Raw genomic sequence first — 12433 nt, 5'->3', positions numbered from 1 at the left:
TAGACTCTATAAAAATATCACTCCTGGTTATGAATATCTTGTTTTTAGAAATGGAGTCTGCCGGGAGCCAGTGTGAGGAATCCCGCCCGTGACAAGGTCATGAGGAAGGAAGCTGACATACGCAAGGCGTGCTCAGACTTCAGGGACCCCTCTGGAAATTCCTAAGCATGTACCCCAACAAAACTCTGCCGGCTTTTGTGCTCTGCTTTTCCACTTTTCTGATATTCTCTGGAAAAAAGTCAATTCAGGGTTTTAGTCTTCTGCATTTGAAAGGGATGTTTCAGTTAAACCCCTCTGATAGCTCTCTAGCCTGCCTAACAGGTTCCCCAGACCTCTTGCAGCTTGTGAATTGCTTACAGCCCCCCAACCGCGGGAGGCACAAAGCTTAAAAGCATCTTAAAGATACAGAGCCTTTTCTAAAGAGTTAAAAATTATATTGGTAGAGGGTTTCCACTGTTGACTCAAGGATTGCTGCCAGACCTCCATATTCTTTATCTTTTAGGCACCTGGAAGGATGTTAATGTAAGCAGGATGTAGAAAAAGATACATAGTAGTTTTTGATGTTAGCAACACTAGACTTCTGAGTTAATTGCTTCTCTTTTGCTGTAAATCACTGTACTCCCTCTACTTGTTATAAGATTGCTGTATCCTTGCTATGTAAGAATGTAACTTTATTTAGTGCTTTCTGAGGGTGGCACCAGACCTTGGGAAGATCAACACAAATAAGTCTTGCGGTTGACAAACCCTTATCAGAAAAAAGGCTGTAAAATGTTAATTGGCCCTTTTGGTTGGAAGATGATGTAAATTACCTAAGACTTGTGTATACAATTAGGTATGCAGAGAGAAAAGCCTAGTTTTGATAAGAGTCTGGACTGCTAATGCTGCATAACTTTGTGTTACCCATTGATCTCCATGTTTTATCAAAAGTATAAAAGGCCTTCTGAACAATAAAGGATGGGACCAGGTTCTCGGACCAGTTTCTCGGACTAGTCTCGGCCTGGTTTCTTGGAAATCTGGCTCCCCCCGTGTCTCTCTCTCTCTCTCTTTTTCTCTCCCTTTTCTTCCCTCTGCTCTTTACTTTAATTTCAGGCTGAATTTCCATCTGGGGCGCGGAGGCTCGCCAGGTCTACTTATTTGCCCTGGTTATTAAGATCCGCGCGAAAGGGAGCTTAAGGCGAGGCACCCTTAGATATTCAAGCGGGCACTGGTGGCCCAACGTAGATGGTGCAAATTCCTTGTCTGGAATTTTATTGGTCTTCCGCGTAAACCAAGCTATTCAGCCCTCTTCCTCCACTTAATCTTCCTACTACACTATAGTTTCTTAATCTAATCTTATATTAATAAATAAACAAGTCTTTCCACGCCAACGCCGTCCACCCTTCAAATTCCCTGGATCCACCGGGGCTGGACCCCGGCAGGAGTCCTTGAGTTGACTCCTAATAATTTTATATCTTACAGAGATTTGCCCAGTTTCTCTAGACTATTGAGCAACATATACTAAAACTATACTGGAACAAAAACCTTTCAACTCCTAGGGCAGTTCTCTTTCCATTTTATCATATTTCCTCATAGCTCAACTTCTCAAATGTCAAGGACAAGGTGTACTGTTGAAAACCGATAAATAAGAATACCGTATACAATGTATCACAATGTATTACTGTGGGCTACAGCCAACTGGTTACATTTGAAAATAAACAACTGAAATAAGAGTGAACATCCTCCTTTTACAAGTAAGAAACTACGACCCAATACAGACTGCTAGTCTGTGGCAATCTTTTGGGGAAAAAGTGACCTCCGTCTAGAAAGATACCCAGTTAAGATTTGAATGGGCAAGAGAAGAGAGGCCTTTCCAGGTAGGAAAATCACATAAGCAAAAGCTTAGTGGATGAAACAAATCAATCAATTCAGAGGACAAAGAATAAATTCTTTCAACTAAGAATGCTACGCTAAGTCGCTTCAGAGACGATAGCCCACCAGGCTCCCCCATCCCTGGGATTCTCCAGGCAAGAACACTGAAGTGGGTTGCCATTTCCTTCTTGACTAAGAATAAAGACAGACAAATTTAGGAATGGCTAAGAATTAAACTTCACCCTACAGGCAGAGGGAAGCTAGAGTGAGTTTTTACCAATAAATGTAAATGTCTCAGAAAGTGTGCCTCTGGAAGCCCAGACTATAAACATAAAACAAAGGTTGTAAGAGCCAAAATATTTAACCAATCTATTTATTTAATCCAATTAAATATTTAATCCAATTCTAAAAGGAAAAGTGGGAAAGATATTACAAAAAAGGTTAAATAGTAAAATTTAAAATGTACACTGAAGGAAAATGAAACATATGAGAGAAGAACAGATGGCAGAAATGGACAAATTACCAGTTACATAGCAAAAGATATCACTCCACGCAGGCAGTCAAGCTCTGGAAAGAGGATTAAATGATCCCAACAAGTCCAGTCTCCAAAGCTAAAACACTCAAAGCACAACCACCAAACATTACTGTTTCAAACGGCAGTAACTCACCTCTCTAGCAGCACAGTCATGAGGAGCTTCTTCTTTGTTTACTTTTCCTTTTGGAAATCCCCAGCCTGATTTTGCTAGGTACCCCTGAACCAGCAGTACCTGCAAAACAATCAAGACATAAAAATAAAGCCTGCTCTCCTTTCCCATATTCCTTTCTAAGAGCCAGAAGTGCTTTTCTCCTTACTTCAGATAACTGTTATCGCCAATAATCTTACTTGGTTAACTATCTTCCAGGAGGCTAGATACATTACTTTTCCTAGGAAGAAAGGCATTCTGCCCATTTTAAAGTATTTCTTCAGCAATCAAGTTCCTTTACAATATGCCATATTACAACAGGTATAAATTATTAAGACCCAGAATGCAGACAAAATATGCAAATTTTGGCCTTGCAGCACTAAAAATCTAAGTCTACTTTTAAAACCTCAGTTCAGAACATTATAGATGTAACATTAGGATGAAAACAGCTGATTACCATTTCACTTAAAAATTCTGTATTACTCCCACTCACATTTTCAAGTGTCTCATCAAGAATAATTGCACCATATGTTGGCACTCCCATTTTATATTCCTTCCATTCATCCAAAACTTTTTCCACATCTTCACCTTGAGGCAGCAAAAATGGACAATGATTGAAGAGTACACCATGTGTTAAGGAAGCCATTTACTTTCTCCCTTAATACAGTTTAAGCACATATATACATTTGAGATCTTTTTAAATGAATTTTGTGTTTTATACAAAATTACGCACATCTTCACCTCACTTAAGTGTATCCTTCTTTTCACATTTGTTTTCTCCTGAATAAAACATTTCTAACTTCTGCATTTAGCCCAGGCACAAATCAAGTAAACTTTGAATACACATACTCTGGCACCCTAAGTTAACACCAAAAAACTCAGGGCCACGTTAGCACTTCCAGTCACTAAGTGTGTCGAATGTATCATACTAAGACTCAACAGATACTGAAACTGACAGCAAGAAATATAAGCACCGTACACACAGTAAGAGCTCGGTCCCCTGGCAGTACCATGGCTAGGACTCTGCTGCCACTGCAGGGGGTACAGAGTCAATCCCTGGTTGAGGAACTAAGATCCCACAAGCCTCTCAGCCACCCCTCACCCCCAAAACAGAAGAAGGGGAAGTAACTAACTCTAACTCTGGGAAGCAGAACTAGAGATGAATGAAGCATGCCACTCTACAGGGCTGAATATTTTTCTTTACCATGTGTATGTATCGCTTTTATAATTTAAAACATTTTAAAGATGAAGATTTATTAAGGATTATAGAGAAAGGTAAATATAAGTATTAAGGAGAGTATGGCCTGTTTCAAAAGAAACTGGGTATGCCTCTCCAAAATTGGGCAGAGTAAAATAATTTGTTCTAAAGTAAATAAAACCTAAACCTGTAAAGTACATCCTCAGGCTTCCAATTCTCATATGCTACCAAATGCCTCATTACAACACTGTTAATTATCAAAACTGTAGGGCAAATTATAATTTATGACAGTGTTTCTCAAACAGACACTCTCAAGGGTTTTCAAGTTCTCTGTGAAAACTTACATAGTCTGTCTTTTCATTTTTATGTTAATGTAAGAAAGGAAGGTTTTGTAACAGATAAGGCAAAGAAAGGTGCAGGGAAAACTAGCACACACACGTCGACACCCTCTAAGAAGTCAGCATTATATTCACATTAAACTGAGTTAAACAAAAACATCACGTTACATTCATTTTATGAAAACTAATTTTATGAGCTGTACCTTTTTGCTTAAAAATATGCTTTGGTTTTATAACTGCAGTAAGAAATAAGGTTCTCAAAGAGCTCAAAAAAGGCAACCATCTATAAAACACTGTATTAAATAGGCAAGCACTATATAGGCAAGGTTAAAAATATTCTTTGCTTTCATTTAGGGAGAGGGGAAATCATGTGGATATATTAACTATTCCATAAAGCTCTATGGAAGAATTTTGGATGATTCCAGCTTCCTATAATTCTGAAAGCTATTTCCCATTAAAAGTCTGGCCTGAGACATTTAATAAAACTTCCTTATGTGTTTTAGGTCACCACAGATTTTTTTTTTTAATCTAACTATATCTTTTAAATAAATGGACATTTTTTCCATTAAAAATTTAACCACAGGGGAAAAAATATGAAAATAACCCAGGAATCGAAGTAACTTCAAATAGCGTTAAAGAGGAAGTGTCAAAGAGGAAGACACTTATCTCGTCTTTTTCCTCTCTCTTCCTTCTCCCTACAACATTCTTAATAATTTCACAGTGCATTAGTGTCTCTATAATGAAGTTTTATCTCATCTTTCTACCCATTAAATAACTTCTTCAAAAATAACAAAGATTAGCAAAACAAATTAAAATCAACAGACATAATCGTGAAAATTATCTATACTCTTCATTTACCCATTTTTTTTCCTACCCCAAAATCACCATAAAAAGAGTGAGTTGATGAACCAATCAACTGCAGACCAAGATATATTTGGAATTAATGATGAAAAGTACTTGCTCAAGTCCACGCAATTAGCAAATAGAGAACCCAATCCAAAATGACATCAATTTCTTCACTGAAGACAACTCTTCACTCTTCCTCCGTATTCAAAAGTACATAAAGTAATTCATTCCAACAATGGAGTGCAAAGTTTTTTGTTTTTTGGTTTTTTTGGAGTGGAGAGTTTTTAAATACCACTTTTATTTAATGAGACAATGTACTTAACTCAAAAAACCCTATGATATGCTCTGAGTAATGATAATTATTTTTGAATTTTTACTACAGTTATTATTTGACTACTGCCTTATTTTCTTAACCATCAAACCAAATTATTTTGCATCTTCAATCTTGGCTTACTGGGCCTTACCAACATTTCTAAGAGAAAGACTGAAGATCACACTGATTAAATAAAGAATGGAAGAAGCTTTAAGCCCATACGTCTACTTGTATTACATATATCCCCTTTCTTAACAATTCAGTGATTCTTTAGTAGACTCTTTTCAACATTTCTGCAAAAACATGAAAAATACACTCTAACTGTAGACAGTCATTTCGCTGTAACTGCCATCCAAAATCCTTCTGTTACCACAGATGACATCAATTTCCTCTCGGGACAAGCTCTAGCCCCAGTTCCTTGTATTCCTGGTCCTTCACATCCACACCCACTTCTGGGACCAACTCCCACAGCAACAATCTGCACCCTGCCATCAACAGAACTATTACAGTACTTTAATTAGAATAAAACATCTTGGCCATAATTATCTACAGCAGTCTTTTAAGGAGTCACAATATATGGCTATTCTACATCTCCTGTCTCCATATTAGCACCCTCTGGCTTTTATTTTCTTCTCTCCACAATATGGTCCATCACTTTAATCAATGTCTTAGCAATATTCAAAATTCTTTTGCCACAGTTATGAATATAGCTCCCCAGCAAAACCTCAAACCAGAAGCAAGTCCAGGACAGTCAACCTATACCACATACTGAGGTATGTAGTATATAACTCAGGCAAGTACTACTGGCACATACTCAGTTAAGTGCTATACCTGAGTAGCCACCAAAGAAAAGTCACAGGATTATGCACAATTAACAAAAGAAAAAAACAGAGTCACAGAAAAGGCCTACTATTTGTCCAAGGTTGCACGACTGGTAAATGGCAAAGATGGGATGGTAACGCAAGGGATGTGGCTCCAGAATTCATTCTATTAACTTTTGCTCTAGTCTCACAGGTACCACAAGTCAGTGCATCCGTCATGCCCCCACAAAATTTCTCCTTTATTTTTCTACAAATGGAATGGCACACCCATCCACTCAGTCGCTCAAATCAGAAACCTAGATACCATCCTTGAATCCTTCCTCTACCTCTCCTCAGACATTGAAGTTAAGACAAAGTTTACCTCCTAAATATCACTGAAATTTAATATCTTCTATTCACTTCTATCAGAAGTTTCCATTTCTCTCTCATAAATTAATGAAACAGCATCTTAACTAGGTTTCCAATCTGATGTTCCTCCAATTCACTGCCTGCACTATCTCAGGAATGGTTTTCAAAATGTCCCTAGAGAAATAAAGCAAACGCGGCGAAACGTTAACAATGGGCAAATACACAGAAAGAGCGTGATGGCACTTGATTTAACATTCTTTCCACGTCTAAGTTAAACTGTTTTCCCTGAAGTCTTTTTTTAATCTCCTGCATTATTACCCTTATGGGTAAAATCCAGACAAATACGGCCCACTAGACTCTGCCTCCAAAGAAGATTTTTATCTATTTTCAAATTGGAGTGGGATTACTCGCTTCACTATTTCTAATGAACCCTAGGCTACTTAATCAAAACCTATGAGACTTCAGTGTAATCATGTCCTTTCCTGCCTGTTATCTTAAAGACAGCAACCAAATATACCTTGTTCACTATACAATGCCAGGCACAGAAGATGCACTCAATTATTTAATGGAGTCTACCACATTAGAAGCAGCTTTTTCTTCCACGTAAGTGAATTAGAAGAAGAAACTTAACTAAAACAGGAGCGCTTTTTTTTTAATAATAAGGAAAGTTTAAAAAATTCATATATATAAACACAACTGCAATTGTGTTTTAGGAAAAACTGCAATTCAAGACTCTGGGTTAGGAAGATCCCTTGGAGAAGGAAATGCCGACCCACTCCAGTATTCCTGCCTGGAGAATCCCATGCACAGAGGAGCCTGGTGGGCCACAGTTCACGGGGTCAGAAGAGTCGGACATAACTCAGTGACTAAACCACCATGTAAGCACAAAATCTTACCCAGAAACCCAAAATACGTACAGTTGCTCTTGTAGACCCCCAAGTCTATGCAAAACATAAGACGACAGCCTTATTTTATCCATGTTTCTCCAATTAGATTATAGCTCCTTAAAAAGTGTTCTGTGATTTCCTCATAAAATCTGCCACCAAGACTCTAACAAAGATAGCGCTCCACAGTACTTCTATTCCTTTTTTCATTTACTTCTCCATACTTGCTGAGAAACTTTCAAAGGTTAACAGCTATACAGAATAAGCAGTTTCATTCATTTTCTGCAGAACCCTAAGGGGTTCCTTATTTCATGCAGCTAAGGGAAAGCACGGGGAGCTGAGTGTGAGGGTTGTTTTAAATCACCTATTCCTGCTCCTTCCAGTGTAGTACAGTGAACTTACGGGTACAGCTCCATGTCAACACATGGTTTATGTTTAAAAACAATGACCAAGAGAATAAAAATCAGAGCATCCGGCTCAAGATTTAAAAACTCACAAATCCCCCTACATAACTTTCATCCCTATCTCCTCTTGGATCCCTGTAAGAATCTTAGTAAAAATTTACTTTCCAAGGTATTGCTTATCATTTCCAACTGCCCAATTTTGCTCCATCCCTTTTCTTTATCTGCAATGGATTTCCCACTCCACCCTGCTTACAGGAAATGTATAGAATGAAAATCCTACATTCCCTTTAAAACATAGCCTTGCTTAAACTTGCATAAAACTCTCCACCTTCTGCCAAATTCTAAAAACAGTATCAAGAGCATTAGCAATTTACCGGGGTTTTGGCCTTGTGACATGGCTTCCTTTTATAATCTTAAATATTTGCATGAATCTTTTATAATTATGACAAGTTTCTATCTTATTTGTAAATAGGGAAGAACAAAGGGTTCTCAGAAGGCAAGGTTATCTGCCACAAAACCAAAAACTGTTTTGAACACAGAAGTATTCAATAACTAAAGAATATCTATCCCGGAAAGGTAGTAATCTCGGTAAAGATCATTCAGTTAACTGGAACAGCAAGAAGAATGTTAAAAAAAAAAAAAAAAAAAACAGATCAGTTCTAGAAACAAGTTAGCTATATCTGAAAGAAAAGAAAATCTAATTTATTTCTAATTATCACTGCACATTTTAGGGGGTCCTCAACATAAATAAAAGTACAGTTGTCCCTCCAGTATCGACAGGTGTTACCAAGTCCAAGCTCACTCTGCTCACTACCTGACAGGCCAATGAATCCGAGACACAAGGTTGAGGCAAGGAATATGATTTATTCAGAGGGCCAGCTAACCAAGATGGCCAACTAATGTCTCAAAATCATCATTGTACCGGGGTCTGGACGCCAGGTTATTTTATAGAGAGAGATGGGGGGAGGTGAGGAAACAAGGTAAAAAGACTATTAATCTTGCAAGTTCTCTCCTAGAATGGCTAGCCTCAGGCAGCGGGGGTGTGTTCATTTCTTCCTTCCTGCCAGCTACAGGTGGAGGGGAGGGGGGGTGGTTCTGAACAAAGGCACTTTAAGAGGCAGAGAGGCAGGTTTCTTCGAGGCAGGCTATCATGTGTGACTGCAGTAATAACAAAAGCAATGGAAAGCAAGTTCAAGAAACAGTTTCAACATGGAGTTGGAACTGACTTCTCCCTGCAACAATGTGTGACCCACAGATAGTGGGCTTGACTCTACACGCCATTTTACACCATCAAAGAAACTTGAGCGGGCTTTCCTGGTGGCTCAGTGGTAAAGAACCCTCCTGCCAATGCAGGGGACGTGGGTTTGATCCCTGGGTCGGGAAGATCTCCTGGAGAAGGAAATGGCAACCCACTCCAATATTCTCACGTGGGAAATCCAATGGCAAAGGAGCCTGATGGGTTATATAGTCCATGGGGTCACAGAAAACTGGACATGACTTAGTGACTAAACATGGAACATCTATGAATTCTGGTATCCTGGAGAGAAGGGGAGTGGTCCTGGAACCACCCCCGTGAATATCAAGATACAACCCTACTATCAAATTGTGCCTACCACCATCAGGCACAAACCATGTGTATATGCTTTATGTATTTGACAAATTTTAGAAATCATTATGTTTTATTTAAAAGATTATAAATCTCAAAGACAAGCAAAAGAAAATTTGTGCTAAAACATCTTATTAACAAGAATGAAAGACAGTCATTATAGTAATAAAAAGGATATCAGCTTTAGCAAAGTCTCTTATCCCACACTGAGGTAATCCTGGTGTGTTCTGCATGTAGAAATCCAAGTAAAACCAATGGGCAAGTTCAATCTGAAAACACACTCGGATAGCATTGTCTCTTTCCTCGCTGGGAATATGCAAAATAAATCGGCTGTCAAAAACAAAAAACATACAAAAATTACATTTACAAACCATAACAATTAATTTAAACCTTTTAAATTGCTTCATTCCTGACCCACCAACACGAAAACAGACCAAAAGCAGTACTGATCAAGGAAGCAAAACTGGCAGGAAAGTGAAAGTGTTAGTCGCTCAGTCTGTCCAACTCTTTGCGACCCCATGGGCTGTAGCCTCTGTCCACAGAATTCTCCAGGGAAGAATACTGGAGTGGGTTGCCATTCCTTTCTCCAGGGGATCTTCCCGACCCAGGGATCAAACCCAGGTCTCCTGCACTGCAGGCAGATTCTTTACCATCTGAGCCATCAGGGAAACCAGGGAAAATGAGTTATGAATGAGCTCATTCATAACACAATTTTTTTAAGAGGCCATCTATCCTCTGTTCACAAGTACAGAGAGTAAGAGCTCACTAACAATAAATTAAACATGAGCTAGAAAACAAACTTGTGGGACTTCCCTGAGGTCCAGTGGTTAAGACTCCATGCTTCCACTGAAGCGGGCACAGATTTCTTCCCTGGTTGGGGAGCTAACATCCCGCAAGCCACGTGGTGTGGACAAAGAAAAAAAAAAATCACTAGGATTCCCTCCCATGTCTGGTAACATTTTCAAAGAATATATGCAAATAAATTCATACACTCAGAAAAGATATTAGCTGTTTAATCTTTATATTTAAAGTATTACAAAGAAATGTAAAAGAAATCATTAATAGACCAGACTTCCCAAAGAGCTCACCTGAAGAATCTGAGTTCAAAATAACTTTCAAATACACTCACTTTAAAAAAAAGAAAATCTAAACTGTCTTTTCCAAGTACATTCAGAGGCAGGAAGAAACAGTTGATACATAATATAAGTGTACACTATATTACATATACAAATGTATATGTATGATTAAGATAATGAACCCCTTTTTTGTGCAACAAACCAATCAAAATTTATGTGATTTACAGGACACATTAAGCAACCACCATTAAGCTTCTTCCATGCTTAGCATTTTCTGTAACCTTTTTCTAGTGACTTTTAGAGACAGAATGAATTACATAAAAGAAATCCACTGGTGTCTACAGTCATTTTTTAAAATTAAAAATAGCATCACCCAATTTGATCACCTACATGAGCAGTCCACAACCTCTCTGGTACCAGTTTCACGGAAGACAATTTTTCCATGGACAAGGGGGATGGTTTCGGGATGATTCAAGTGCGTTACATTTACTGTGCCCTTTATTTCTATCATTATTATGACATCCGCTCCACCTCAGATCACCAGGCATAGACCCCAGCCTTTGGGGCCTCTGACTTACACTATTCACTAGTTGTGATAAATGTTCTTTGCTGTTTTCAAGTTTCAAATCAAATCTCAAAACAATGCTGTAAAAATTATAAAAATACATCATTCCAATAGGGAACTGGATAAGTAGAAGTTAAGACAAATGTATGTACAATAATCTAGAAAAACAATGGGGAAATGAGCTTAAACCACATCTCTATTAAGAACAAGACAGGTAACACGCAACGCTGATAGCATTATCTAAGACATAAAAATCTCTTCCACATGGCATTTAAGATCCAGTGCCTGCTCACCTGCACAGCCCCTATCACTCTGTAAAGTTCTTTATACCCAGTGACACTTGTTTCTTAAAAATGTCCTAAATCGCCATCCACATACCATCTCTCTCCTCTCCTTTTCTTATAATTCATTCCTCATGACTTACAAACACTGCATCTCCTACCGTGGTAGGTATATCAGACTCCTCCGAATAGATTTATAAGCTCTTTCAACTCCTACTCCATTAAAGCAACTATCTAGTTTTCACTACCGCGTGCATGCTCAATCGCCAAGTTATGTCCAAGACTTTGCGCCTCATGGACTGTAGTCCGCCAGGCTCCTCTGTCCATAGGATTTTTCAGGCAAGAGTACTAGAGTGGTTTGCTATTTCTTTCTCCAGGGGATCTTTCCGACCCAGAGATCAAACCCATGTCTCCTGCATTGCAAGCCAATTCTTTACCACCATTACTGTCCATAAACTTCCAAGTTAGTTCAGTGAGATAAGGTGCTGAAATAAGTCCTCAATATTCATTGGAATACCAATGCTGAAGCTGAAACTCCAATACTTTGGCTACCTGATGCAAAGAACTGACTCACTAGAAAAGACCCTGATGCTGGGATAGATTGAAGGCAGGAGGAGAAGGGGACAACAGAGGATGAGATGGTTGGATGGCATCACTGACTCAACAGACATGAGTTTGAGTAAACTATAGGAGTTGGTGATGGACCGGGAGGCCTGGCGTGCTGCAGTCCATCCGGTTGCAGAGTCGGACGCAACTGAGCAACTGAACTAACTGATCTTTGCATATTTTTACTCCTATAGTCTAGCAATTGTCTGACACATACCAGAGTGACATACTGGCAGTTATAATTTATCTTTGAAATATAAGATGAAGCAAGCACACGCCACTGTGTCCTTCCCACAAAATGCAGCTATAAACCCTGAATGAAATACACAGACCAGCTATTTGAGGACTGTGAAAAGTAAACAGCAGCAGGAAGATTGAGGAGGATGACAAATATATGAATTCACCATTTTTCCACCCTCCAGTATCCCTATAAGGTGGACTGGGGGTTAGAAGTGAGCTCCAGGAGCCCTCAAGTTCTGCCTCAAGGCTCAAGACAGGAATCTAAAGGAATCTCTCCAGGCTTAGAGACAGTGAGGGAAATTCCCCCTCTCTCTTCTCCATTCTCTCATGCCACAGTACCAAGCAATGCCATACTGGTTAGAGCTGGCAGCAAGTG

At 38.9% G+C, this 12433-nt stretch overlaps 1 protein-coding gene across 1 annotated transcript in view; it reads right to left on the bottom strand.

Annotated features, from left to right (window-relative positions):
* The window catches only part of DCP2 (decapping mRNA 2), a 48100-nt gene that overhangs the window by 26192 nt on the left and 9475 nt on the right, over nt 1–12433 (bottom strand). The window contains exons 2-4 of the mRNA XM_068965974.1: nt 9468–9619; nt 3025–3152; nt 2517–2615 (exon numbers count right to left, since the gene is read on the bottom strand). Coding sequence (XP_068822075.1) covers nt 2517–2615; nt 3025–3152; nt 9468–9619 — 379 coding nt within the window. The remainder of the gene's footprint in view (nt 1–2516; nt 2616–3024; nt 3153–9467; nt 9620–12433) is intronic.

This window comes from Capricornis sumatraensis, chromosome 2, assembly GCF_032405125.1.
Source record: "Capricornis sumatraensis isolate serow.1 chromosome 2, serow.2, whole genome shotgun sequence".
Lineage (NCBI taxonomy): Eukaryota > Metazoa > Chordata > Mammalia > Artiodactyla > Bovidae > Capricornis > Capricornis sumatraensis.
This window is presented reverse-complemented; position numbering and strand designations above follow the sequence as displayed.